The following is a 27,345-nucleotide window of genomic DNA, read 5'->3' as shown; positions in this document are numbered from 1 at the left end:
AGTCAGATTCGTTTCTGCTGCGCCACGACGGGAACTCCCAGAGTTATTGCTGATGATGCCGATGATGTTGAGGGGAAGAAGGGGCAGGGAGCAGGAGGGGAAGAAACGCAAGGTGGACGACGCTGACTTCCCTCGGGCTGGAGGAGCCAAGGTCTCCCCGCCCTACCAGCATTGGTGAAATTGATTTTCTTCAAGGAGGGCGGTCCCGCTCTGGTCAGGGAGTTGCCTCACCTGTGCTCCTGTCGAGGCAGTGACCTTGTTTTTCTAGGCTATGTCCCTGTCTGCTTCCCTGCTGCTTAGGCCATCCCTGAGGACTTGCCCAGAGCTTTTGATGTTCAGAAGAGCCTGGTCCAGCCCCTCTATCCAGCCGGCGAGCACTTGAAGCCCAAGCCAGGCTGTGGGGCTGAGGGGGTTCAGACCCCAGGTGTGGTTCTCGGCAGCCCGTGGTTCGCTTCCCTGGTGAGGCTGGAGCGAGGGACTAGGGTATCATTGGGCCCCAAATTCCAGAGAATCCTGTCAGCAGATCAAAAAGGGAAGGAAGCTGAGCTGCAGTCCAGAGAGACAATCCAGGTCAAGAGCTTGAAACCAGAGCCACCGTGCGTCAGGCGCCGCCCAGCCACGTGGACTCCATTTCCAGCGGCCTTGGTGAGCGCAGGTCCGGCATCCCCAGGGCCTGGGCCTGGTTCAGCTCTGGTCTGGACCCGGGAGGGCTCTGAGGTTGGGGTGGCAGGTGAGAGGGCAGAGCAGGGGGCCGCCCCTCAGCTCCTGCCTCAGCCCTCCCCAGCCCCCCTGCCCCCTGGCTTCAGCTTCTCCAAGGTTCTGCTCACGGTAGACAGGTTGCTGCGGGCTCCTGAGGGAGAGACCAGGATGGGGCTGACTGAGCAGACAGATCCTAGGTCAGAGCCACCCTGAGAGACCCTGGGTCAGAGGGGGATAGGTTCGGGAGGGAAGGAGGCCTGGGTGGCAGTTCCAGCCCCATTTAAAGAGGCACAGGCGGTCAGAGTGGCCCCTCGAGAGGATAGCAACGTGGGGTGGGTGTCGGAGGCAGGAACTGGGGCTGATGGCCTGGCTTTTGGTTCCATCGCTTCCCACATAATCTCCCTGTGCCTCAGTTGTCCCATATGTAAAGCCTGCCTCGTGTGATCGATTGAAACAAATTCAATGCAAAGTGCTTGGGAGAGGGTCTGGAATGGGACCTTTGGCTGAGTAGGAGGCGTGTCACCACTGGCAGCAGACACCTAGGCCTGGGGCCATCTTCGAAAAACTTGCTCTGAAATTTTCCAGCGTGCGGGGATGGGGGAGGAGGGAGAGCCCCCGCCTCAGGAGCCAGCTCTGAGAGTTGGATTCCACAAGCGGGAGACGAGCGGGAGAAACTAGCGGGCAAAGAGACTGGGGGAGGGGAGCGCAGAGTGGTGTCCCACCCGGGGGGACCCTGAGGACCAGAGAAACCCAACTCTGCTGCCTCCCTGTGGTTGGAGAAGCCCCCTCTGTCCTTCCCTCTGGGCTTCCCCGGGGCCCCACGGAGCTGCACACCCAGAGGCGAGGATGGAAGAGGAACCCTGGAATTTCTGGCACTTACCTTCTCTATTGCCGTTGGCGCTGGATCTTCCCTCCCGCTGGTCGGGTCCTGGCTGGGGGTGGATTCTCAGGTTCCCTGGGGGATGAGACCACCCCAGACCCCTTGGTTACCAAGCCACTCTCACATCAAGTCCCGCTTTGGGAAGGGAAGTCCTTCCTGCTGTCTAATCTGTGTCCCGACAGCTGTCTTTGCTCCACTGCATTCCTTTACATCTCCCCCATGATCTGGGCTGATCTGGGGAGGGGAGAAGGTGGTAGAAATGGGCCCGTGAAGGAGAAGACGGCAGATTTTTAAGGAGGTGGGGGTCGTTGGGAGACCTGGGGACATAGAGCCCCATAGAACTGATGGAGAGGGGAGCGTGTGTGCGGGGAGCAGAGGTGAGATGGGGAACTATACGAAGGTTTAGGGGAGATAGAAGGTCTTTGTGGGGGCTCAGGGATGAAGTGGGGTTATCTGGAGATCTTGGAGGCTTTGGGGGAGATGACGAATCTATCAGGGGAGATGGGAGTTCTAGGAGCTCTGAGCTGGTTCAGGCACCTCTGTGGGGGGCTGGCACCTGCTGCAGTGCAGTCATGGCAATGCCCGCACAACACACACACAGCAACTTAAACATGCACCGCCAGGACCAGTCACACCTGTGAGCACAGACTTACACACAAAGTGTCTCACGCAGCCCTTGGCAGAGCGGTCTGCTGGGGGCCCGAGAGAGGACTCACCTATTGCAGGCAGGATGTGGTCCAGGTTGAACCGAGCCCTCAGGAAGGGGTAGGCCAAGATGAGGAGCCCTGAGAAGGGGGACGCAGAGGGGTTCCATGATGGACAGGGAGCCTGTATGGTTCGAACTGCACGAAGCTGTCTGAGAGCCCTGGGGGTGGGCTCTGGATGTGCGTGGGAGGAGCGGGAGAGGACAGGGCTGGGACCGTGGGGGTAAACATGCAGCCTGAGAGTGTGTGCTTGGGGGGAGGGGGCTCCCAACACCCAGCCCCAGGAGGGAGGGGGCAGCCGTGCCTTCTGGTGAAGGGGCTGCGGGCTGCGAAGGCCCAGGCTCCTGGTTCCGCCCTGCCCGGATGATGAGCAGGTAGGTTTCTCCTCAGCCGGCTGGAAATGGGCCCGCTGACAGCCCCCACCCAACTCTCCCGTGTCCCGCCCTCCCGGGAAGGCCTGGGGGGCTCCTCGGTGTGCTCCTTTCTACCCAGACCTTGGGGGGGCAGGTAGCAGAAGAGCAGGTCCTTCTCTACCCACTCCCAAGGGTCTGTGGCCCTTGGCCCGAGTTCACAGGGGCAGAGCCCACCGGCCTGTGCTTCTGGTTCTGCTCATGGTCCAGGGGGGTGGAGTCGGGGGAAGGAGGGAACCCAGCACTGCTGCAGAGATGTCAGTGCAACTGGCCCAGATAGACAGATGGACAGACGCCTGGACAGACAGATGTCCTGCTGAGACAGTTGAAGAAAGAAAAGGAAACCCTTGTCTGGGCTGGGTCCTGTCTTGGCTCAAGGAGGGTCCCACAGGGAGCGCTGACCTCTTCCCCACGCCCACCATCAACCCAGCTCCAGCGGGCCCCCGCCGACCGGGGAGCCCAGGGCTGGGGACCGGCGAGCCAGAGCCGGAGTGGCCCAAGCGGAGTGGCCGCCGGCTCCCTCCTCCGCACCCCTCACCCCAGCCTCCCTCTCCCTCCCTGTGACCCCATGGCTGCCTTGCTCACACCTCCAGCTTCCCGCCTCCCCAGCCAATTCCTGCTGGCCCAGCTCTTCCCTTCCCTTCTCCTTGACCATGGCCCCTGCTCCCTCTCGGAGCCCAGCACCCGCTCACCCAGACCAGCGGCGCCAATAAAGATACCGCCCAGGGCAGCCGCAGCTTTGGACACGGAGACACCGATGATGATGCTGCCGGCCACCAGGCCGAGGGCCACGCAGGCCAGCTGCAGGCAGTGGAAGTCTCTGCTGCTGATGGGGATGTCCATGCAGGCCTCCCCGGGGCTCTGCCTCCAGCCAGCGGAGCCCGTCCCCAGAAAAGCCTGGGAGGTCTCGGTCCTGTTGGTCTTCTTGCTGGAGCTCCGCCTTCATGGAGGGAGTTTCTGGACAGTAAGATCCTGGGCCGGTTAGTCTTGGATGCATCTGTAACCCTACCCCACAGCTGTCTCAGGGGCCCCTGGCCCCACCTTGACCTAGGATCTCTGCCAGGTCACCCCAGCTTACTCTTCCTCTCCCAAAGGCCCCCGAAGCTGGACACCACTCTTGAGACTCCTGCCACGCTTGCCCTGGCTGCCAGTGTTCTGGAGAGCTGGGCCTACCCCATGGGGTCCTCCCCTGCCAGCCTCGTCTCGGGAGAGCTCAGCCCGAGCTCCCCTGCCCAGGACATCCTGCCCCAGCTCCCTGGAGCCTGCTCAACAGCCACCCAGCCTCAGCCTATTAAAGTTTAAAGCAATGGGGTGGGGTGGGGGGTCCAGGGGACAGGGCTTCCTCAGATGTAGGCAGCAGGAGGTGCTGAGTTATTCATGAGGTTGCAACGTGAGCTGCTGCGCTCAGGCCTGCTAGGGCAGTCAGCCCAGGTTCCACTCTTGGTCCTGGAGGGGCAGCCGGAGCGGGTGGCTCCACATGGGGTTCGGCAGCCAGAGATGTGAGGAGACCTCTTGGCCACATGCTCAGGAGCCACTCTGCTGTGCCCTGGGTCAGAGGTGCCCCTGGGGCCTCTGCCTGGGGACTCGGAGACAGAGGCCTAGAAGGAGGCCTGGACGAGGCTCCAGAGACAGGGACACCCTCCCCCTCCGCTCCTCCTCTGTCCCGGGATGGGGGGGCGGGGAGTATCCTTCCAAGTCCTCTCTCTGCCCCCACTGTCCCTCCCTCTCCTGCGGCCCAGCACCCTCTGGGCTCCCGGCAGGACCGAGGGGTCCTGGTGTGAGAACCATCTCAGGCAACCCTCTTCTCCTCAGGGACGTTTGCTACGCGCCCCCTTTTAATTGTCAGTGGGCTGAGGTGAGCCCTCCCAGCCTCCCGGGGACCCCTGGCTGGGGGACTGGCAGGGAAGAGGAGTGGTGGGGGCAGCGGGTGGGAGGAAGCACATGCGGGCTGGGGGCTAAGGTTGGGAAGAGGAGTTGGCAGGGCTGGGTGTTGGCAGCCAGGGTCAGGAGACTGGGACACGGCCGGTACCTCTGGGCTGAGCTCTGCCCAGCCCGACTGACCCACCTGCTGAATCCACCAAGGCAAGGCTGGGCAGCGGTAACCTAGCCAGGCCCAGCCCCGTCCCGCACTCCAGGCCCAGCCCTCATGCTAACTGCATTCTCTGGCCCTGGATGGATCAGCGCAGTTGTCAGGGTCCCATCACTGGCCCCACTGGCCTCCCTTTGCATCTCCCTGTCTCTGCCTCCACGACTGCCTTCTGGCCCAGCCGAGCCCAAGGTCTCCTGCCTCCACCTGCCCCCAGGGCGGCCTCCTGCCCCGGCCCTCCCCTTCTCCTCTGGGGCCCTTCTGCCGAGTGCGTGCCCGGTCCCTACCGTCTGGAGAACCCTCTCCCCGTAGGACCCTGCTTGGGCAGCTCTGACTCTGAGGAGCCATTCCTAATGGCACCTGAGTGGCCGTGTCCCCACGACCTGGCACTTGAACCTGTTCTCTGTCTCCCCTGTAGGCTGTGAGCCCCTCCCGGGCAGGTCCAAGAAGTGAGCGCCACTGAATGGCTAGAGGGGACCTGGGCTGGAGCCGGAGCTCGGGGAGGGCTTGGAGCTGCAAAGAGGAGGGTTGTGGGCGCCGCGGGGCCTCTGCCTCTAAGGGGAGGCTTTCCTTGGGTGGGGTGGGGGCCTGGGAAGGCCAGGGCTTCAGCTGAGGGAAGTACTGCCAGCAAGATGGAGTGAGGCCTGGGTGGGGACAGATATGAGCTCAGAAGTGTGGCGAGAGGGGGGATGAATGCCGAGCACAGATGGGCCCCAGGGCCGGGCTCCTGGTCCCCATAAGGGGAAGCCCCTGGAGGTGGGCGTCGCCAGCCACAACCACTGCTACCAACAGCCCGGTGCCTCTCTCGCTAGAACGCGGTCTGATTATTCCTCTAATTAGGCATCAAATGACAGCCCATGTCCCTGTCACATGGTTGACAGACACCCGGTGACTAGGTTTAGAAGGAGCCATCAAAATAATTGTCCATGAGACCATGTTCCTGAGGCGTCAGGCTTTGGGAATCTGCACGCCCTCCGCGACGCCTCTGCCCACTAAGGGGTCGCCTAACTGGCGGGCAGGGCCTGTGCCAGCTCCGCTCCTGCCGCGAGGCTGAGGGCGGCGCTCCCACACCAAGAGCAGGACAGAGGCTCTGGGGCCAAGTCTCTGTAGTGGGACCCTGGCACTGGGGCCTGGCCTCACACCTCTGGTGACTGGTGATGAGGGCGGCAGGGGCGGGCGGCAGGGAGTCTCAGATTTCAGAACATCCTGACCCTAAACACTGGAGACGAATTCTAAGATAACGGCTTTTCCTTGACATTGTAAATCCCTCAGGGCGCAGAAGCGGAGCAGAGACTGTGGAGTCGCATTAAGCCACCATCACCTACAAGATGACGGAACACAGGACCTCCCAGCTCCCTCCCAGCACATATGGGGAAACGGAGACTCGGGGAGGTAGAAGGACGGCCCCGGAGTCTTTGATGGAAACCGGCGTCCGGACACCCTGCTCGGCTGGGACATCCGCTCGCACATCTCTGACTGTCTTATTTGAGGTGGGAGGAATTGGCAACCCCGCCATCGGAGGCAGACACCGCATTCAGAAGAATCAGCCAAGGCTGGCATCTTTCCTCAGGACCAGGTCACTGAAGCTACTGGAAACTTGTGATGCCTGCTCCTCTGTTATTACAAAGGTAGAGCGGGAGACTTGCCAATTCTTTCCTCTTTCCCATTTCGGCCCTGAAAAAGAAAGTGCATGCACGAGATGCGAGCCAGGGCTCCAGAGCATGAGCACCCCGCTCTTCCCCAGCCCCCAAGCTCAGAGCCCTCCTTGATGAAGCCTGGGTCCTCCACGCCCCTTGACCCAGAGTGTGGCTAGGCCACCGGTCACCGCTAAAATGTCACAAACTCCCTGTCTCGCAGGGAGGCCAGGGCTAGAGGGTGCCTGCCTCTCTAAAGCACCAAGTCCAAGGCTGGCATGAAGGTGGGAGGAAGGGTGGGCGAAAAGGCCTCAGCTTGGTTCAGTTCTGTTTATTTTCCTTGAGGGTTGAGGACCCTGGAAAAGAGTGTGATTAATTCACGGATCCCCTGAGGGACGGGCAGCTTTCCCGGACTGTTTGGAAGCCGAAGTCAAGAAGCAGCTTCCAAGGCAACTGCTACCATGGCAACGAGAGTGCCAGCCATGGGGGGACCTTGCTTCTCGCTGCTCCCCTCTAGACCTCAGCAGCTGGAGCAGTTGGCAGGGGACCAGGGCACTGCTGTTGATGGAGCTGGATCTGGCGAGGGGCAGTTGGCCAGGAGGGAGGAGGGGCCCTGGGAGCTCAGAGAGGTGGACGCCTGGAAGGAGAGACTTCGCCCCTGTGCCCGAGCCCCGAGACAGCTCAGATAGGGGTCCTCAGCTTCCACCTGGATTAGGACGGACTGGGCTCAGGTCTGCTAACTGGGTCTGGGCACTGGGCCTGAGGTCTGGGACTCTCCCTCTCCCGAGGGCAGCCGAACGCGAGCTGTAGCGCTGGGACCCGGAAGCCTCGGTGCCAGGTCCCAGAGCCTTCCTCACGGTGTCTGGCATGTCTGCCTCTGCTCAGCAGAGCCAGGCACACAGCCTGGCCCCTGGAGAGGGCAAGGGTCTTTCCAAGGTCACCTAGTGAACAGTGCAGGGGGAGGACCAGAACCCAGAGTCCCTGGCCCCCCAACCCAGCTCTTCCCCTGGCACCACAGCTGCCCCTTGGAGACAGGGACCCCAGCAGAGGGACAGGCAGCCTGTCACTAGGAGGAACGCACAAGGGGCCAGAGGCCAGGCCCACGTGGAAAGCTCAGATCCGTTTCTACCCACACAAGCTAAGGAAAGGGTGTCTATCACCAGGGCCCAGCTGAGCAATTCTGCCCCAGGAGACAATAAAAAAAACACCTATCACAGCTCATGCTCACTGAGCACTTCCTCTGTGCGCCTGGAACTGCTCCAAACACTTCCCATTCACTAACTCGTAACTTTCACAACAGCACCATGAGGTAAAGGCTCTAGCCTCCCTGATTTTTGGTTTAAGAAACTCAAGACCCTCAGAGACTAAGCCGCTTGCCCAAGGTTCAGGCCCAGTAAGTGGGAGAGCTGGGACTTGAACCAGGCAGCACAGCTCCCAGTATCCAGTCTCTCAGGGAAGAATTCCAGTTCCACCTTCCTAGCTGTGCAGCTATGGGCAGGCTCCTCTTTTCCTTTCTCTGCTCGGCTTTTCACGCTAAGTGGGGTCAAACAGTGCCTTACCTCATGTGACTGCTGTGAGAATTAAAGAGATAATGCCAGAGTTCCCGTCGTGGCGCAGTGGTTAACGAATCCAACTAGGAACCATGAGGTTGCGGGTTCGATCCCTGTCCTTGCTCAGTGGGTTGGGGATCCAGTGTTGCCGTGAGCTGTGGAGTAGGTTGCAGACATGGCTCGGATCTCGCGTTGCTATGGCTCTGGCGTAGGCCAGCGGCTACAGCTCCGTTAGACCCCTAGCCTGGAAATCTCCATATGCCGCAGGAGTGGCCCTAGAAAATGCAAAAAGACAAATAAATAAATAAATAAATAAATAATTAGAAAAAAATGAGATAATGCCTATGAGCTTCTCACAAAGTACCTGTTCCTTAGCAAGGGCACAATAACAAAACCAAGGTAGGCAGAGTAGCGTTCACACAGAGCTGGGGAGGTGAGAGAGGACTGGCCAGTGGATGTGAGTGGGAACAGGGGAAATGCTTGGTCCAGGAAGCCCCTGTGAGTCACCTCCCTGTGGGGCCAACCTGGAGGATTGACCAGGGTGGGGCTGGAGTCCAGAGACAAAACTCACACCCTGGCTCCAAGGCCCCAGAGACAGGGAGACCTTGGGCCAAAAGGCTCAGACTCCACAGGCTGTTTATCTAGCCCACCCCACTCTGGGTAGATGAAGAAGGGGTGTGCGGATGGCAAGCTTCCTGCGAAGGGAGGTCTGTCAACAGAAAGTAGGTCCTTGCCAACCCTGAGGACTCACAGTGCAGAAGAGCTGGCAGCCTGGCCCAGGACCTGCCCCTGCAGCAAAGAGCCCCGCACCCTGGCTCGGCTCTCTGCTCTCCCAGGGACAGAAGCTGGCAGCAGTGCCCAGCCTCCTGCCCTGACACTCGGACCTCCCTCTGCCACCTCCTTAGGAATTTACAAAGGCCCTCCGCACACAGCCTTCAGAGTCTGGTTCCGAGGCTCACTGGGGCAACGCGCACGGAGGCCCTCTGCTCCATGAACACGAGGGCTGCAGGTGCAAGGCGCTGGTTTTCTTTGTTGCCAACTTTGGCAGGACAAGCACAGTCCTGGGTACACGACGGAGACACAAGAGAGGCTTATGCTGCTTCAGAGAGAGGGGACTCTGTTGCACTCGGGTGGGCGGGCTGGGGACAGGGCACATCTGTTACAGCGCTTTCTGCAGCCAGCGTGTGTGGTGGCTGCCATCGCAGCCTCTTCCACTTGATGGTGACATCCTCGAGGGCAGGGGCTGCTTCCTACCCAGCTCGGTCCTGGTCCGGAGTGGGAGTTGCAGGTGCTTGATGAATTTCACTCCCTCACCTGAAAAAGAGAAGCGCTGACCTCTCCTTCACCTTGCGTTCCGGATCCAGGGATGAGGGGCTACGGTAAAGGTCTTGACCGGCGGCCCTCAGCCCTTCTCCAGAAGGCCTGTCTCCTCCTCAGGTTTGCAGGTGAAGAAAGGACCACCAGGAAGGCCTCTGGAATCTAAGAGTTTTATTAAGACAAGCGCAATGTATAATAGCATCCTCGTGTTGTGTAAGTGTCTGATATATGCAAAAAATTGATTTTCTTAGGTAACCAGCGGCTCAGCCGCCTGATGGCAGATGTGCCTTCGTGCTCCCGGCAGCACGTGGCTCAGACCAGGGCGGCGGGCAGCCTCCGGCCTGGCTCCACATCAGGCAGAGCTCCTTCTCACAGTCCCAGGCCTGAGGGACAGAGCAACAGACACATGCGGTCTCTAAGTCGCTCATCATCTGAACAGTTTAAAACCAGTCAGAGTAATAGGAAATAGCGGATTAAAACCTTTCAAATGTGTGGACATTCAGGAGAGAGGGAGCTGTGAGAGTTCTGGAAAGTCCATGGGCTCACAGTGGGGGTTTAAAGTTCCATCTCTGCTGGAAGAGCACAGTTTAAAAAAAAACAAAAAAAACCCCAAATGCTTTTAAAAACGAAATAATACTGACTTTAGCAGCACTCCCAAACAAGGAAGAGGATGATAAATGAGGGACACATTTCGGTCACGGCAAAGAAAGATTACGTGCTTCTCTGCGCTCTCGACTGGAAGACGGATCTGGCTTCGGGATGCAGAAGCCTCCCTGCCCTTCCCTGAATTGAGGGGATGGCTTCACTCAGCCGAGGGGGAGGACGTCCGGAGGACAGAGGAAGGTGGAAGGACCGCCAGAGGCGGGGTGACGGTGCAGAGAGAAGGAAGAGCCTTTGTCAACTGACGCTTCTCCAGGCTGGCTCCCTGAAGGCCACAGTCTCAGCCGCCACCACTGCCAGCCAGCGAGAGGGGGCTGGATCCTGGATCCGCAGGCGGGTGAGCAGGTGGGCAGGAGCCCAGCAAAGAGACGTCCCTGCCGTAGGCGATTATGCAAAGTGACAAGTGATTGCTTTCCTTTTCAAAGACAACCCCTTTGGAAAAAGCTTTTTCCTTGATGACTCTGGGGAAAGGGGGGGTTGGGCTGGGAAACCTCTGAGCCTTCCTGGATGAAGAGGCCTAGACAGAGCCGCGGAGCAAGCCCCTCACAGGTTTCCAGGGGGGCAAGGCCTGGGGCTGGGAGCAGGTCAGAGCCCTGTGGGTGCTGTTGGGCATGACTGTGTGTCTCCACTGCGGCCTGCCTGGGCCAGTGCCCTCCGGCGGGCCAGGCGTGACTTGGAGGGAGGGGAAAGCTTCACAGAGCAGAGGCCCTCGGCCAGCGCCTCTGACTCCTTTGCCAGTTCATTCTCCTCGTGCTGAGACAGCTGGCGGTTCAGGGCGATGGCCTCGGCTGCGAAGAGCGTCAGGTCCATTGTGCTGCTATTTCTGCAGGGATGGGGTGTGGGAGCACAGAAGAGAGAGAGGCAGGGCTCAGTGGGGTCAGCCAGCCAGCTCCCTGAGAGCACCCCGCCTCCCTGCCACACACACAGCGGCTGCTGTGGCTCTCTGCTCCCACTGGACGTTTCTGAGCTAGCACAGGCTGCTTCCTCCCAAGAAGCTCTTGCATGGGTTTGGAATCTGACCCTAGAAAGGCTTTGAGCTCAGGGATAATCTCTGGACTTCATTGCTGGGACAGACACCGCCTTTCCTCAGAGCCCCCTATTCTGAGCTCCCAGGGCTCTGCACACAGCTCTGCCAGAGGACGGTCCATGGCACAGGAAACTCACCCACGTACATCCCTCTCCCCTGGCAGGGCAGGGGGCTCCAAGGGCAGGGGCTGTGCCTTTGTGTCTGTGTCCCCAGAAGCCGGCTCAGGGCTGGCAGGTTACAGGAGCTCTGGGTTTGCTGAATTGGTTTTCTAAGGTGGATCTGAGATTTGGAACTTCAGGGCATTGGGATGCAGCTCTAGGGACCTGGGAGGAACTCATGCTGAGCTCCAATGAATTGTAAATACAAAGCGGGAAGACTTCCTCGTGTAACTGTGTAGCTCTGGAAAGCTGTCCAGGTCGCTGATTCCCAGAGGGCTTCCCACAAGCTTTAGCCCTGGCCCTCCGGGAGCAAGGCAGTGCTCACGAGGAGCACCATCTAGTGTTAAAAGCGTTAAAAGGCACCAGAATCAAACATCCACGTTCAAAGTCCAACTCTCCAGGCTACTGCGTAGCCTTGAGTAAGTTAACTTGTTTCTCTGTTCCTATAACGTTTTCCTGTCTAGAAACTGGGGTAATGGAAACACCTCTCGTTTAAATTTACCTTAAAGCTTATGGGATACAATATGCACGAAGCCCTTAGTACCATCCGGGTGGGCGGGTGGTATTTCTTGTGCAGGGGCCATTGTTGTGGTTTGTCTAGTACCACATATGACACTTGGGCCCCCTGCCTTACAGAACCAGATTCCTGCTGTTTGCACCAGCCCCAGCAGTAGAAGGAAACTTGGTGTGCTGTGGGCAGCAAACAGTGCTTTCCAGTTAGGATTCAAGTGGTTCCACAAAACAGGTTTTTCTCCTGCAAACGCCTAAGGCAGGATCTCAAGGATGCGAGAAGGAAGAAGCCATCCAGGTGGGTGAAGAGAAGAGAGGGACACAGACCTCCCTGTAGAGGGAGACAGGAAGAGGGGTGGGGAGAAGGAGGGCAGGAGCCCCTTCAGGAGGAGGACACTGGAGCCCAGAGATGGCTCCCCATCCCCCGCCTGGGCCCCGGGGTGGCTGAGAGCCGGAGGGGGAAGTCAGAGCCAAATGAGGAAGGGACGCTGAGTGCGGCAGCAGCATTTACCTCTGGAGGACTTGCGGCGTGGGGAGTCCCCTTTCTGGAGCTTGCTAGAACGGGAAGGACAGACGTGTGGGTGAGCGCTGCTCCCTCTTTCAAGAGCTGCCCCCACCGGGGCCCAGCAGAGCGGGCAGGTTACCGCAGGCTTGGGCCCAGCACAGGGACTTGGCCACGCGTCCCTGCAGGGCCAGAGCCTCCGAGGAAAGAGCAAGCAGGGTGCGGCTCCCGACCCACTGCCTCGGCACAGAGAGCCCGTCCTTTCCCTGGCCAAGTCCTGATCACCCTCCAAGACCAGCTGCCGGGTCACTTCCCCTGTGAGAGAGTCCCTCTTCCCTGCTGCCCCCCAGGCCCTGTCCCATGCAGTGGTGGGTGCCTGTCCTTTGGTGCCCCGAGCACTTTTGAGAAGCATTTGTCACACTATCTCGCCGTTTACTCCCTGGCTCCCTCTCCTCATCAGAACCTGAAGACAGGGCCTGGGTCTCACTTCTCCCACTACGGCCAGGGTCTGGCACGTGGGAGATGCTCAGGAAAGACGGCAGCTCTTGGGTGGCTGGGAGAGACCCTTTGATTGGGTGCCCCCTGTAACTGGGCCTGGAAGTGCTTGCTTCCTTCCAGTGTCAGGCCACTGAGGCTGGCTAACAAGTCACACAGTAATCACAGGAGGTCTGGCAGACCCCCGGGAGGGTCTGGTTAAAAATGTTTTCTTGTGAAGACCTAGATCCTTCCCTTGGGGAAAACACCAGCATTTTCCTTTCAGGCAAGCTGTAGCCAGGCCCAGCACCAAGAGCAGAACCTATGAGTTCCCAGGGCAGCTGCACAGCAAGGGGGGTGGCAAGGCCTTGCTTCTGCGTGCTCTCAGCTAATGGCAGGGGACCATGCTACCACTGAGGCTGCTGTGCATGTGGCGAATCTCCCAGAGGCCTCTGTCCTTTCAGGGAGGCATGGGTCACCTAGGCGTTGGTTTGTGGCCAAGGTTAGAGCCAAGTCCCTGACACTGCTAAGGGCTCCGTGTGCGGTTAGGTCAGGGGTCAGTTCACTCTACGTGCACAGGGATCGAAGCTACTGTCTGGCTCCTCCAGCTGAGGCCAGCCACCGGGGGGTGTGAGAGATTCCCCATGGCCTTGCTGCTCCCCCCCGGGTCACTCACCCCTTGAACCCACGGATGCTGCAGGACTTGGGCAGCGCTCAGTCTCTGCTTTGCGTCTCGAACCAGGAGCTTGGAGATGAGGTCTTTGGCCTCGCTGGAGATGTGTGCCCAGTCCTTGTCCGGAAACTCATACTTGCCTTCCTGGATGCTCTCAAACAGCTTGTTCTAGGTAAAGGAGAGTCCTCCTGAGGCCACACCAGTCAGGGGATGGTGCCTGTCATGGTCTTACCACCTGCGTCCAGTCGACCAGGTGCAGCTGGTGGCCTATTTCCCAGACCGGCCTCCCCCACCCCGCCCAAATCATCACACTACCCAGAATGCCCTGGGCTGGCAGGAGTGGCCAGGAGGGTGACGAGTGAGGAATATCAACCACAGAACAAGGCCCAACTCCTCAGCCCTTCATCCAGGGCCCTCCTTGGACTGTTTTATTCCTTCTTCTTTTTAGGGACGCGCCTGCCTGCAGCATGTGGAATGGGGAGGCGGTCGAATCAGAGTTGAAGCTGCTGGCCTACACCACAGCCATAGCAACACTGGATTCAAGCCATGCCTGTGACCTGCACCACAGCTCACGACAATACCGGATTCTTAACCCACTGAACGAGGCCAGGGATGGAACCCGCATCCTCATGGATACTAGTTGGGTTCTTAGCCCGCTGATCCACAATGGGAACTCCACCCAGGGCCCTCCTTCCCCACCATCACCCTATCCTTCCTCTTCCTCCCTCCACACAGGCAGCTATTTCAAAGCTCCCTGTCTTTGCTTGTGTGGCTGCTTCTACCTGCATTTCCTGCCTCTCCTCCCCCGGGGCCAGACACTTCCTTTGAGACTCACTCAGCTCAGCTCGGATCCTAACACCCTCCCCTGAACTCCCCGCTGGGCCGAGGGCCTGATTATCTCCCTGGCGCCTGGTGGCTGCCCTCGATACAGCCCCTTCCAGATCCGGCACAGTCCCCAAGCCTGGTCCTGCTGGGCCCCCAGCAGGCCCTGCACTCACCTGGCACACCGGGCAGACCTCTCCCCGGTCCCAGCCGCAGTCGGCCCCGCAGTGACCCACGAAGGGCGGGTAGCCGCTCAGCATGATGTAGAGGACCACGCCCAGGCTCCACAGGTCACAGCGCTTGTCGTAAAAGGTGGCCTCGTCCGTGAAGACCTCTACCACCTCGGGGGCCATGTATTCTGCAGAGCCGCACTGCGGGGAGCAGGGTGGGGAGGGGGGAGCGGCAGAGGAGAGAGGCTTCGTTAGACTGCAATGAGACTTGAGCAAGAGGATGCAGCTGCAGAGCAAGAAGCTGTCAGGAAAGCCAGCCAGAGAACTCGCCTGGTGCCTCTAGGACAATTAGAAAAGCTGGGCACTGGACATTTAAAACTGAGTCCTCTCACTCCCTACGATCCGCATGACCAGTTCCAGGTCACCTTCTTATCTTTTCAGGTCCTTCTCCAGGAGGTGGAGATCCTTGGCCAGGAAGCTCCAGGATTCGCTCTCTGCAAATAGTCACTCAATAAATAGGTTCTTCCAGGTACCAGGAACACAACTCTTGGGATGAGATCTGATTCCATAAAGCAAGGATTTCTTTTTCTTTTGAAAACATTTTTTTTTTTTTTTCTTTTTCGGCTGCCCTATGGCACATGGAATTCCTGGGCCAGGGATCAGATCTGAGCTGCAGTTGCGACCTAACAATGCAGCTGAAGCAACGACAAATCCTTTAACCCACTGTGGCGGGCCAGGAATCCAACCTGCATCTTGGCACTGCAAAGATGCTGCCAATCCCATTGCACCACAGTGGAAACTCTGCAAGGATTTCTTAAAGTGAAGACCTGCCAAGCTTCCCTGCTAGCTTGGAGCACGGAAGTAGAAGAAGCTAGACTTAGGAGCCCATCAAAGCTAGGAATGCTCTTGGAACAAAGCAGGTCTCCTCACTTCTTGCATTTGTAGATGGGAGAACCAAAGACAAGGATGGGATGGGGATTTGCTCCGGCACGGCAGTGGCAAGCCGAGGACAAGAATCCTGGATTCATTCCTCCCATCCTTGCACAGAAAAGTGCTGATAAAAACCAAGCAAGTTCTTTTTGCTCCCTCGTCATTATTTCAGGCTCACCAGGAGACAAAGCTCCCCCCAGTCCCCTAACATACACAACTAATTTGATGGGAAGATGGTGAGAAAGGACATTTTCTTTGTTATTGGCAATTAGAGTTAATGCGTGTGAGAACAGGGTAGCTTGGCGCAGCAGCAGCTAATACAGAAACATTTCTAATAATGTTGCTGAGAAGGAGATGTGGGCATAGTTAACTGTATGTCTTAAAAAAAGGTTATCAGGAAAACTCACTTATGAAGTGTGCAAATTTCAAAAGAATTGTAATAATTATAGTATGTACAGTATGCACAAGACCTGTCTTAGGAAGAAACAGCTCCCAGCAGCACCATCTGGGCAGGAAATGGGAAGTGGAGAAGCAATAGGATAACTTAGCCAGGCGCTTATGTGCAGAGAGCCTGGACCTCAGTTCTCATCACAGAGACCACACTCCCCGCCCTTCACCTGGGCCAGGAGTCAGGGCTCAGCCTGTTCTTTAGATATAATTTGCTTCCTCATTGGTGGCAGACCCACCCCACACTAAAAGCTCTAAGTCAGTTTCATCAGCAACTAAGCAGAGCAGGGGTGGTTCTCAAGACAAGAAATGAGGCCAAATTCGGGGCAGCAGAAAGTGTATAGATAGGCTTGGTTTTTCCTTCCTTAGCCTTCTGTTCTGATCTCTGGAGCTTCGGGGACAGGAGCTCAGATGGAGGGGGCACAGGTGCTCAGCCATACATACTGGAGTCGTCAGCTCTGGTGTGGTTATGGGGGTGCAGGAGTTGTTCAGTTTCACCCCACTGCCCAAGTCAAAGTCACAGATTTTCACCGGAGACACCTGAAAAGGAAAATAGGAGGTGAAGGTTACAAACAGGAGCAAGCAAACGGCACGAGGTGACAGCGTGACTACGTGGGCACACAGTCGCCGTGACTGCCACACTGCAGCACGGCCTGATCTGGCAGATCCTGTTTCCTCTCCTTGAGTGAATCAGAGGTCACCTGAGGTTTATCCTAAGGTGTCCCCTTCCCCGTGCTCTTGCCTCATCTCCCAGCTAGGAGAAAATGTGTGCATTATATGGCACCAGACTGCTGTGCACTTGACATAAAACAAGGAGCCAATGTGTGGAACTCCTGCCAATGCTGTAGTTAGAGAAGTTAGTGCGTATTCCTGCAGGACTCCTTGCAGCCCATTCAGTGCTGGGGCAAAGGAGTTTTCCACAAAACCCTAAACCTCTGGTGGCTTCGGATGACCAACTTTGCTTGCTTGGGACTTTGTTGGTTTAAACAGTGCAAGTCCTGCATTCCAGGAAATCCCACAGGCCTGAGCAAACAGGGGCGGCTGGTCACTGTAGGTGGCATCACCGGACTGGATGCTGCACCTGAGCCAGCATGAGTCATCTCTGGAGCCAAGCGGGAGGCCGCTGTGTGCACGTGGGGCACAAGTCACAAGTGCTGGTCCCAAGAGCGCCCTGCTGGGGAAGCCTGGACGTGGGCTCTCGATTCTTTTTCGCTCCTCCCTCCTTTTTCTCTCCCTTACATTTTTTCTTCTTCACTTACTTTTTTTTTAAATTGTGGAAGAATATATAGAACATAAATATGCCATTTTAACCATTTTAAGTGTACAATTCAGTACCATTAACCACATTCACACTGTGGTACAACCATTACCGGTACGTTTGCAACACTGCTAACCTCAAATGAAAACTCTGGGAGTTCCCGCTGTGGCTCAGCAGCTAACAAACCCGACTAGTATCCATGAGAACATGGGTTCGATCCCTGGCCTTGCTCAGTGGGTTAAGGATCCAGCGTTGCCATGAGCTGTCATGCAGGTCGCAGATGTGGCATGGATCCCGCATTGCTGTGGCTGTGGCATAGGCCGTTGGCTACAGCTCCGATTCCACCCCTAGCCTGGGAACCTACATATGCCGCAGGTGCGGCCCTAAAAGGACAAAAACCAACCAAGCAACCAACCAAAAAACCCAGAAACTCTGTACGTGTTAAGCAATAGGTCCCCATTTCCGCCCCCCCCCCCCCAACTCCAGTGACACCCAACCTACTTTCTGTGTCTATGAATTTGCCCATTCCAGATATTTCACATACGTGGAATCACACAAAGTGTGTCCCTGAGTGTCTGGCTTATTTCACGGAGCACACACTCTTCAAGGTTCACCCATGCGGTAGCTTGTGTCAGAATTTCATTCTGTCTTATGGTTGAGCAATATTCTACTATATGAATACACCACGTTTTGTTCACCCACCCATCTGTGTTGACGGGCATTCGGGCTGTTTCCAGCTTTGGCTACTGGGACTAGTGCTGCTATGAACATTGGTATTCAAGTCTCCATTTTCAACTCTTTTGGGTACAAACAGAGATGTGGAACTGCTGAGTTTGGTAGTAGTGCTATGTTCACCTTTTGAGGAACTGCCAAACGGTTTTCCAAAGTGGCTGCACCATTTAACATTCCCGCCTGTAATGCGTAAGAATTTCGGTTTCCCCACATCCTCATCAACACTTTCTATTTTCTGTTTTTTTTTTCTTTTTTTTCTTTTTGGCTGCAGCAGCGGCATGCAGAAGTTCCCGGGCTAGGGATCGAACCTGCGCCACCACAGCAACCCCAGCTACAGTGCTGACAACACTGGATCCTTAACCCACTGAGCCACCAGGAAATTCTTTTTTTTTGTCTTTTGTCTTTGTTGTTGTTGTTGTTGTTGCTATTTCTTGGGCCGCTCCCGCGGCATATGGGGGTTCCCAGGCTAGGGGTCGAATCGGAGCTGTAGCCACCGGCCTACACCAGAGCCACAGCAACGCGGGATCCGAGCCGCGTCTGCAACCTACACCACAGCTCACGGCAACGCCGGATCCTTAACCCACTGAGTAAGGGCAGGGACCGAACCCGCAACCTCATGGTTCCTAGTCGGATTCGTTAACCACTGCGCCACGACGGGAACTCCCGTGGGAAATTCTTATTTTCTTTTTTTTCTTTTTTATTATAACCATCCTGATAGGTGTGACATGGTATCTCACTGTGGTTTTGACTTGCATGTCCCTGATGATTAAGGGTATTGAGCATCTTTTCATGTTCTTTCTGGCCATTTGTTTACCTTCTTTGGCAAAATGTCACTCAAGTCCTTTGCCCTTTTTCATTAGGTTGTCCTTTTGATGTTGAGTTTTAGAAGTTCTTTATCTATTTTGGACATTAAACACTTATCAGATATATGATTTGAAAATATTTTCGCCCATTTTGTGGGTTGTTTTTTTCACTTTCTTGATGATATCTTTTGACACTCAGTCTCTCTTTAGTTTCTTAACCATAAAAAGGAGTGACAAACCTGTGCCATGAAGGTCAAATGAAACAAAGGACACCAGAGTACACTATAAACCAGAGGCACTTGCACAGAGTTGTTCAGAGTTCCAGTGGAGTCCGGGGTCAGACTACCTCAGCTTTTTTTTTTTTTTTTTTTTTAGAATTTTCTTTTTGGTTGCATCTGTGGCGGCATACAGAAGTTCTGGGGCCAGGGTTTGAACCCAAGCCACAGCAGTGACAACACCAGATCCTTAACCCACTGCGCCATCAGGGAACTCCGAGACCACTTTAGTTTTAATCTCTACTACTTATCAGCCGAGTGACTTTGGGCAAGTTTCTTTCTTTCTTTTTTTGGTCTTTTTGCCTTTTCTAGGGCTGCTCCTGCGGCATATGGAGGGTCCCAGGCTAGGGGTCCAATCAGAGCTGCAGCCTCCAGCCTACGCCAGAGCCATAGCAACGCGAGATCCGAGCCATGTCTGCAACCTACTCCACAGCTCACGGCAACACCGGATCCTTAACCCACTGAGCAAGGCCAGGGATCGAACCTGCAACCTCATGGTTCCTAGTCGGATTCGTTAACCACTGAGCCACGATGGGAACTCCTGGGCAAGTTTCTTTATTGAAGCGTTAGTTTCCTCATCCATAAAATGAAGACAGTGATAGTATCTACTTCATGAGATTCTGTAAATACTAAATGAGTGTAAGTGCCTGGCACAGTGTAAGTGCTCAGGAAATATTATTATTAATAACCATAATGACAATCATAATAAATTATAAAATTTTATGCCAGATCTTCTGACAGGAAGTCCCAATATCTTATTGGAATAAACACAAGAGTTGGACACAGCAAGCTGATGCACATGCTCCCTCACAGCTGCTCCTTATTCATGAGCCACCTGTTAATTCAAACCAAGATACGGGCGTCATGCACACGCACGTGGATATACACATGGCTATGAATGGGAGCCGAAAACCACCGGGGCCTAAATCCCGCCTAACAAACAACCTGTCAAATTCATACATGCTTACAGAAATACAAACGCTTCCAATTACTAGTAGATTACTATTGAGTTTAAAATAGGTTGGATTTGTTCAATACCAAGCATAAAATGTCTTTTTTTTTTTTTTTTTGGCCTTTTTGTCTTTTTAGAGCTGTACCTGCTGCGGCATATGGAAGTTTTCAGGCTAGGGATCGAATCAGAGGCTATAGCTGCCGGCCTTCACCACAGCCACAGCAATGTGGGATCCAAGCCACGTCTGGGACCTACACCATAGCTCATGGCAACGCCGGATCCTTAACCCACTGAGCCAGGCGACGGATCGAACCTGCATTCTCATAGATGCTAGTTGGGTTTGTTACCACTGAGCCATGATGGGAATTCCCTAAGTGTCTTCTTTTTAACGGGCACCTTTGGAAGTGAAAATGGAAGCAGGAGCTCTTTTCAAGAACTTGCTTTCTAATGATCACTTCTGGTGGTGGACACCAGCTGGCATATAAAACATAAATGTCATTTAAAGGCAGGGATCTGCTTGATGTCAGATTGAGTTATTTATGACTCATATCTACTGCTCCAAAGGCAGCTCTTTGGACTAGAAAACACTCATTTTGTGCAGGTCTCATATATTTTACAAACTCTCAGGCTTAACTGCTGACACAGAAGGGCCTAGGATTAGCCCTGCTCGGGATGCAGAAACACTGCACATTAGGTGTAACAGTCCCACATGTCCATTATAATCAGTTCAACTTGGTACCTGAGGCCAAAAGAGCTGCCAGTGATCTACGGTGAAAGGAAGGGTGGCTTCCCCGCGTCAGTGTGAACTGTGACACCCCAAATCAGGCCCTAAGTACCTTTTCTGGAGATTCACACAATATATTTTCTGGCTTCAGATCGCGGTGAGCAATGCCTGAAATGACAAGAGCAAAGAAATGGTTAACATATGCACATGATTATCACACATTCCACACGCAATTAATTTTTTCCAAATGCTGTTGTGTGCAGATTAATTCCCAATTATGGTACATTAAAAAATCAACGAGCTGCAGGAAACAGAAGTAACCAGAGACACAAACCAAGAGCACAGTTGATTCTGCAAGCTCTTTTGAAGCAGAAGCTTTAGAAGTCTGGCAGGGATAAGAAGGGCTAAATGATCCCAGCCAGCCTACCTCTTAGCACTGTGCGGACAACCCAGAGTAAGCCTAATATGAAGCAGAGCAAAGAGCAAATGGCTGTACTTGGAACAGCAATGCAGAAATAATTAGTGCCTTGTTTAAGAGCATCTCAGGGGGCTGAGACTGCTCTACCTCATTTCTTCTTGTGTGGCCGATTTAAAAAAAAAGAAAAAAAGATTCCTTCAGTGGTGCCCCCTGAATGTTCAGAGGATCAAGTGTTTAACAAGTTTCCCAAAGCCTGTCTGGTTGCCTTCTCACCTGCTCTGTACATGCAAGACAGTCCTGCCAGAACCTCAGCAAGGACTGCTTTGGCTCCAAGGGGCTGTTCTTTTTTTTTTGGTCTTTTTTATTGTTTCTAGGGCTGCACCTGTGGCATATGGAGGTTCCCTGGCTAGGGGTCAAATCGGAGTTGCAACCACCAGCCTACGTCACAACCACATCAATGAAGCATCTGAGCTGCATCTGTAACCTACACCACAGCTCACGGCAATACTGGATCCTTAACCCACTGAGCAAGGCCAGATATCGAACCTGCAACCTCATGGTTCCTGGTTGGATTTGTAAACCACTGAGCCACAACGGGACTCCTCCAAGGTGCTGTTCTTAAGAGAAACCTTCCCTGCATTTGGGTCAGACCTCCTCAGGAGACTGCAGATGATAGCAGCTTACCCTGGGAGGTGTTAAAAGTTGCTGACCTGGAGTTCCCATTGTGGCTCAGTGGGTTAAGGACCTGATGTAGTCTCCATGAGGATGCAGGTTCGATCCCTGACCTCACTCAATGGTTTAAGGATCTGGTGTTGCCTCATTTGCAGTGTAGGTTGCAGATATGGCTGTAGCTGTGGCCTCAGCTGCAACTCTGATTTGACTCCTAGCCCAGGAACTTCCATATGCCGCAGGAAGTGGCAGTAAAAAGGAGGGGAAAAAAAAGAAGCTGTCCTGGCCAAGAAGGCGCCACCATCTAACCAATGACAGGGACTAAGAACCAACTCATGTCCATGGTGTTATCAGGGTGGACATAGACACTTCCCATTCCTCTTTCCTCCTGCAGAATGTACAGTGCAGAGACAGAAGCGCTGGAACGTCAAGCAGAAGCCAAACAGCTACTGCTGCGAAGTACTGGGAAGAGGCAGAGGATTCGTGGGATGACAGGGAAAAGCAGAATCTGCTTCACTACAACTCCCCTGCTGATCAACTTCTCAGGCAGACCTCCAACTGCCCGAAGGAGGCAGAGGCCCGGCCCACCAGAGGCACCTCACTAGGGAGGAAAGACCTGAGCTCCAGCAGGCTAAGTAACTTCATCAGTCACCTAATTGAATGAGAACCCAGAGCAACTTGGTCCAGGCTGCGCAAAATTGAGCCGGGCTGCAGCTTGCCGCACTAAAAGTGAAAGATATTTTCCATTACAGCAAGTGCTCCCATAGAAGGATCACAAGCCACACATGGAGCCTTAGTCTCCAAATAGGTGCCAATGGCCCCGTTGTCCCTGGGCCTGAGAACTGAGAGCCAGGCCGTAATAATGGGCCTGCCTCGGTGAGCACACCAGCCATCCAGCTGCTCCAGTTCATTTCCCAGAGGCTGAGCTGCAGTGTGTCCAGTATTTAAAAGTATGGAACTTGTTTCAGGCTGACCCATTCTTGCCCAATTCATCTTTCCAGCGTGAAGTTATTTAGAAAACAGCCAAGTTCAACTGCAAATCGTATTTCATCCCCTCCAACTTCTAGTCACATGGGCAGCAGGCCAGCTAGGTGTTAACAAGCACTTCAAAATTCTTAAGACACCAGCAGCCTCTGTTCCCTGTAGTGTATTCTTGTAAAAATAAATAAATAAACAAACAAACAAATAAATAAATAACAAAAGCGCCTTTACCCCCCCCCCCCCACCAGGTATGGATCTTGTAAAAAGCGTGACCCAGTTTTGCAATCTACAGAGGCAGCTTGGGGAACAGTTGTAAATCTTTGTCAGGCAGGTGTTACGTACATGCATCCCAGCTTTCAGAAACAGAACTACTGCTATTCATCATGCTGTGCAATGTACAGACACCCTCTTCCGGGGATTTTCATCCCATGTGCTAGTCAGGCCCCCGGCCTGGGCCCCATCAGCATGGATTGCTCTCCTCAGCCACCAGACAAGCGAGGTGGATGTGTGAACCTGCTCTCCTGCACATGCCGTACCAGCCTGCACAAGGCGGGATCTGTGAGCAGCGTGCCTGCACACGGACCTGGGCACGCATGACCAATGAATCCACAAAAATGAAGAGAGGAGAGCTAAGCCGCTAAGCATGCACTCCTCCCCTACCCCCACGCGGCAGAAGGCTTTGCTTTAAGGGAAAAACACACCTTCTGTCCGGTGGGGAGGAGGGTGGAGGAAGTGTTATTGAAGAACTACTACGTGCGAGGCACTACGCTTGACTACATTCAACGTGTACAACATACACGTAACGGACACACGATCATGTAAGGGAGTTAATAGACATAAAAGGCCTAGAACACGGTGCCTGGCACATGACAAGTGCTACAGAATTGTTGGCTACTGCTGACAATGTCATCATTCTCTCTCTTAATTCTCACCATAGTTCTAGGAAGTAGGCATTACACATGGCTGGTAAAAAGGTGAGGCCAGAATTCATTTTTGCCATGGCACTGTGCTGTTTGGCAAATTTAAATAATGTATGTAATAGTCAAACATATTTCTAGAAATGTAAAAACATTTGATTTGCAGAAAGATTTAACTTACTACACAAGTTCTAGATAAGGGACTGTAAACTGAAGTGTAATTCAGATAAGCGTAGTCTATTTACCATCACGCTGTTCAAAATTACATTAATAGAAAAACGCATTTTCCATTTATTGTGACCAAGACATAAAACTACATATACACTATCAAGCCAATTTTTTTTTTTCTTTTTAGGGCTGCACCCGCAGCATACGGAAGTCCCCAGGCTAGGGGTTGAATCGGAACTGTAGCTGCTGGCCTACACCACAGCCACAGCAACTTAGGATCCAAGCCTTGTCTATGACCTACACCATGGCTCACGGCAATGCTGGATTTTTAACCCACTGATCAAGGCCAAGGATCGAACCTACATCTTTATGGATACCAGTCGGATTCGTTTCTGCTGTGCCATGACTCCCTATCATGCCAAATTTATTTATTTTATTAAAAATTTCTTTTTTGCTTTTTAGGGCCACACCCGCAGCATATGGAGGTTCCCAGGCTAGGGGGTCTAATCGGAGTTGTAGCTGCCAGCCTACGCCAGAGCCACAGCAACACGGGATCCAAGCTGCCTCTGCAACCTACAGCACAGCTCATGGCAATGCTGGATCCTTAGCCCACTGAGCGAGGCCAAGGATCGAACCCGCAACCTCATGGTTCCTAGTCAGATTCGTTTCAGCTGGGCCACAATAGGAATTCCCCTATCATGCCAATTTTTTTTTTTGTCTTTTTAGTTATTTCTTGGGCCGCTCCCACGGCATATGGAGGTTCCCAGGCTAGGGGTCGAATCGGAGCTGTAGCCACCGGCCTACGCCAGAGCCACAGCAACGCGGGATCCGAGCCGCGTCTGCGACCTACACCACAGCTCACGGCAATGCCGGATCGTTAACCCACTGAGCAAGGGCAGGGACCGAACCCGCAACCTCATGGTTCCTAGTTGGATTCGTTAGCCACTGCGCCACGACGGGAACTCCCTATCACGCCAATTTTTAAAAGAGAGATACAGGTGATATATTTTAGAAGACTAGGCCGAATAACACCCAGATATTTGTACTAGACTCTAGTTCGTCTTATGCATGAGTTTTGCATTCTTCACTAGGAAAGGAAAAGATCACCCATATTCACACACTCAGATAAACTCTGTTCAACATGAAGTTTGTTTGTTTTCCTCCTCGCTCTTCCTCCTGCAGCCCTATCCTGCTCCACATCTACCCACCGTCCAGGCCTGCCCCTCACCTCCTGGTGGGCCTGCCAGCGGCACCAGCTCCCAGACCAGCCCTCTAGCTGGCCTGCTTCTCTCCCTCAGTCGTCAGAGGCGACCAGCCCAATCTACCCACCGCAGCCAAGGCCCAGCTCACCCTTGGTGTGCAGGAAATCAAGGGCAGCGGCAACATCCCGCACCACTCGGCTGGCTTCTCGCTCATTGAAGTGCTTCTGCCTCTGGATGTGGGCCAGGATGGAGCCTGGAGAGCAGAGGGGAGAGCGAGAAAGGCCTTCTCAGGAGCTAGTAAGCATAACTTCTCAGAGGTCAAGATTTCACAAGTTTAGGGTGGGGACATAGGCTTATTCACCACTAAGTGTCCAGTACTATGTGCAGGACCTGGCACAGAGCAGGTACCAGTGCAAAACTGGACTAAACAGACCTGGACAGCTATCTTCTGTACCTGTCTATGATGAGCACAGAAGGGCGAGAGAGCAGCTATCCAAGTAACCAAAAAATATTGATGCCACTGGGGCACATCTGGCTGCGGAAATCAAATAGAACTGAAAGTGAATCCACATGGTGGGGGAGAGGGACTCTCTGTAGGAATTTTTTCTCCTCTGCATCTGATCTTAGATTCAAAGAAGAGTACATGCTCTCAAAAGGAAATGCCAGATATCCACCGGATATGTAAAGGTCTAGAAAAAGGGGAAAAAAATGCTTTACCCTCTGAGTTTTCCCGTTTTAAAATTATATTATTATTTTGCTGGCAATGGCTGCCATTTACCAAGCCCCTCTGTGTAGCCCTCTGCTTGGCTCCAGACCTCTTCCCTAACCTTCACCTTGTATCCTGGCACTGGGTGAGTGATGGGGAAGGAAAGGCTTCTCTATGTCAAGAAAGCAATTTATATACATACATATATATACACACACACTTTTTTTTTTTTTTGTCTTTTTAGGGCCCCACCCGTGGCACATGGAGGTTCCCAGGCTAGGGGTCAAATCGGAGCTGTAGCCGCTGGCCTACACCAGAGCCGCGTCTGCAACCTACACCACAGCTCACGGCAACGCCGGATCCTTAACCCACTGAGCGAGGCCAGGGATTGGACCCGGCACCTCATGGTTCCTAGTCGGATTCGTTTCTGCGGCGCCACGTCAGGAACGTCCTGCGATTTATGTTTTGACAGCAGTAATGGTGATGGTCAAGAATGGCATTTTCCCTCTGAGGGATGGCACCTTCTCAGGCCTCCTCTCTACCCTGGGCCGTGCCCTAAACAATGGGCCCTTCTCGTCCTCTGGTGAGCCATTCTGGACTTCACAATGTATGCAAGCGCTTCCACCCCATAATTAATTTTGTTAAACAGCAAATGTGTCAAAACAACGGATTGATCAATTGATGACTACATGTATCTATATAGGAGTCCTATTATAACGAGAAGGCATTTATAGAATGCCACACAGGTGACATTCTAAGTTCTGCAAAATGCTAATTATCATCCTTCCCTCCGGCCTCCCTTCTCCCAAATCAAGGGCAGTTTTAAGTCCTTCATCCTTTTTATTAGCCTGACTCGTTTTCGAAGTCTCTGGGATTCATGATGGATGATCACCACCCTGGGTCTTAATCAGAAGTCCAAACACATACTCAACAGTAAGTACCTCCTTGCAATTTCTCAAAGACCAAGTAAAACCTTGTGTCATCTTCAAAGAACTCAATCAGCTCCAAAATGTTCCTTAAATGGGGAAAAATAGGGGGAAAGGGAAAATGGTATTATATATTGAAGCCCACTTTACAAATACACATTGAAAAAACAAACAAACAACAACAACAAAACAGCCAACAATGCCCTGTAACAGGGCAGAAATCAACTTGAAATCAGAATGCTTATTGAAGACCCATGTTTGAGAAGTAGCCAATGGTGTTAGCAAGATTCAGGTCACCTTATCTTTCCATAATGTTTAGTCTCTGGTGTTTTTACCGAGTCTGTGCTGTCAAACCCCAACCCTAAAACCCACTAGGTAGAGTTATAAAAAAGTCCCGGTCACATTAAACTGAATAAAATCTGCAGCCGACTGGAAGCAATTGCGGCTAATAACACTGAATAGTAGGTGTGTGTCCTGGAGGCAAGCAGCAAATAATTACTTGCCCTCCCTCTTGCCCATAAATCACGGGGCAGTATTTACATTGCCTGGAGAAAATGGAAACATCTGTCAAATAGACTTGGGGCCTAACGTGGGCACCGCTAGACCCTAACTGCTAAGCGCTACTTAATGAAACGGCCGCGTTCCCGGCCAGCGTAGCACTTGTGGCCTTCCCCGGTGAGCACTCGCCGTCTGCCTGAGCATTACCGCGCTCTGCCAACAAGGTCGTCTTGTAACTCAGCAGGGAAGCCACCGGCCTGGAGATTGGAGGTGTTGGGGGCTTTTTTTCTTTTAAAGAACGAAATAAACCAAGTAGAGTCTGTAATGCTGAACGCAGAAGCTGCAGGGCTGAAAATAAAAATCTGTCCCCCATAAAAAAATGCTGACCACTTTGGGAGACACTGGGCTTTTACTAGCGAGAAGGCGTCCGAATAAGACGGCCAAAATGGCCTCATTTGAAAGA

At 53.9% G+C, this 27,345-nt stretch overlaps 2 protein-coding genes across 6 annotated transcripts in view; both read right to left on the bottom strand.

Moving 5' to 3' along the window:
• On the bottom strand, positions 1 to 8,034 carry KNCN (kinocilin). Its single transcript, XM_047789184.1, has 4 exons — positions 3,386 to 8,034; positions 2,296 to 2,364; positions 1,580 to 1,654; positions 1 to 850 (listed from the first exon to the last, which is right to left on the bottom strand). Exons 1-4 carry the CDS (start codon positions 3,534 to 3,536, stop codon positions 771 to 773), a joined length of 375 nt encoding a protein of 124 aa, XP_047645140.1. The 5' UTR covers positions 3,537 to 8,034; the 3' UTR covers positions 1 to 770.
• A 1,402-nt stretch (positions 8,035 to 9,436) lies between these two features.
• Positions 9,437 to 27,345, bottom strand: part of MKNK1 (MAPK interacting serine/threonine kinase 1) — a 46,575-nt gene continuing 28,666 nt past the window's right edge. For 3 of the 5 annotated variants that reach the window (XM_047789178.1, XM_047789179.1, XM_047789180.1), the window contains 8 exons: positions 26,400 to 26,473; positions 24,901 to 25,005; positions 20,510 to 20,565; positions 16,098 to 16,193; positions 14,283 to 14,477; positions 13,288 to 13,452; positions 12,147 to 12,190; positions 9,437 to 10,763 (listed from right to left, as the gene is read on the bottom strand). In XM_047789178.1, the coding sequence (XP_047645134.1) occupies positions 10,526 to 10,763; positions 12,147 to 12,190; positions 13,288 to 13,452; positions 14,283 to 14,477; positions 16,098 to 16,193; positions 20,510 to 20,565; positions 24,901 to 25,005; positions 26,400 to 26,473 (973 nt within the window). In that variant the 3' untranslated portion in view covers positions 9,437 to 10,525. Of the gene's footprint in view, positions 10,764 to 12,142; positions 12,191 to 13,287; positions 13,453 to 14,282; positions 14,478 to 16,097; positions 16,194 to 20,509; positions 20,566 to 24,900; positions 25,006 to 26,399; positions 26,474 to 27,345 lie in introns of those variants that run through there. The other 2 variants (XM_047789182.1, XM_047789181.1) reach the window with 2 other exon arrangements.

The sequence above is a fragment of the Phacochoerus africanus genome, chromosome 8 (assembly GCF_016906955.1).
Source record: "Phacochoerus africanus isolate WHEZ1 chromosome 8, ROS_Pafr_v1, whole genome shotgun sequence".
Classification (NCBI taxonomy): domain Eukaryota; kingdom Metazoa; phylum Chordata; class Mammalia; order Artiodactyla; family Suidae; genus Phacochoerus; species Phacochoerus africanus.
This window is presented reverse-complemented; position numbering and strand designations above follow the sequence as displayed.

Bases quoted from the DNA above. Each gene is read 5' to 3' on its own strand.
- KNCN (XM_047789184.1), bottom strand. From the start codon at position 3,536: ATGGACATCCCCATCAGCAGCAGAGACTTCCACTGCCTGCAGCTGGCC. The intron at 2,365-3,385 runs GTGAGCGGGTGC...CCCCCTTCTCAG, and splicing joins TATTGGCGCCGCTGGTCTGG to GGCTCCTCATCTTGGCCTAC. The intron at 1,655-2,295 runs GTGAGTCCTCTC...CTCATCCCCCAG, and splicing joins CCACATCCTGCCTGCAATAG to GGAACCTGAGAATCCACCCC.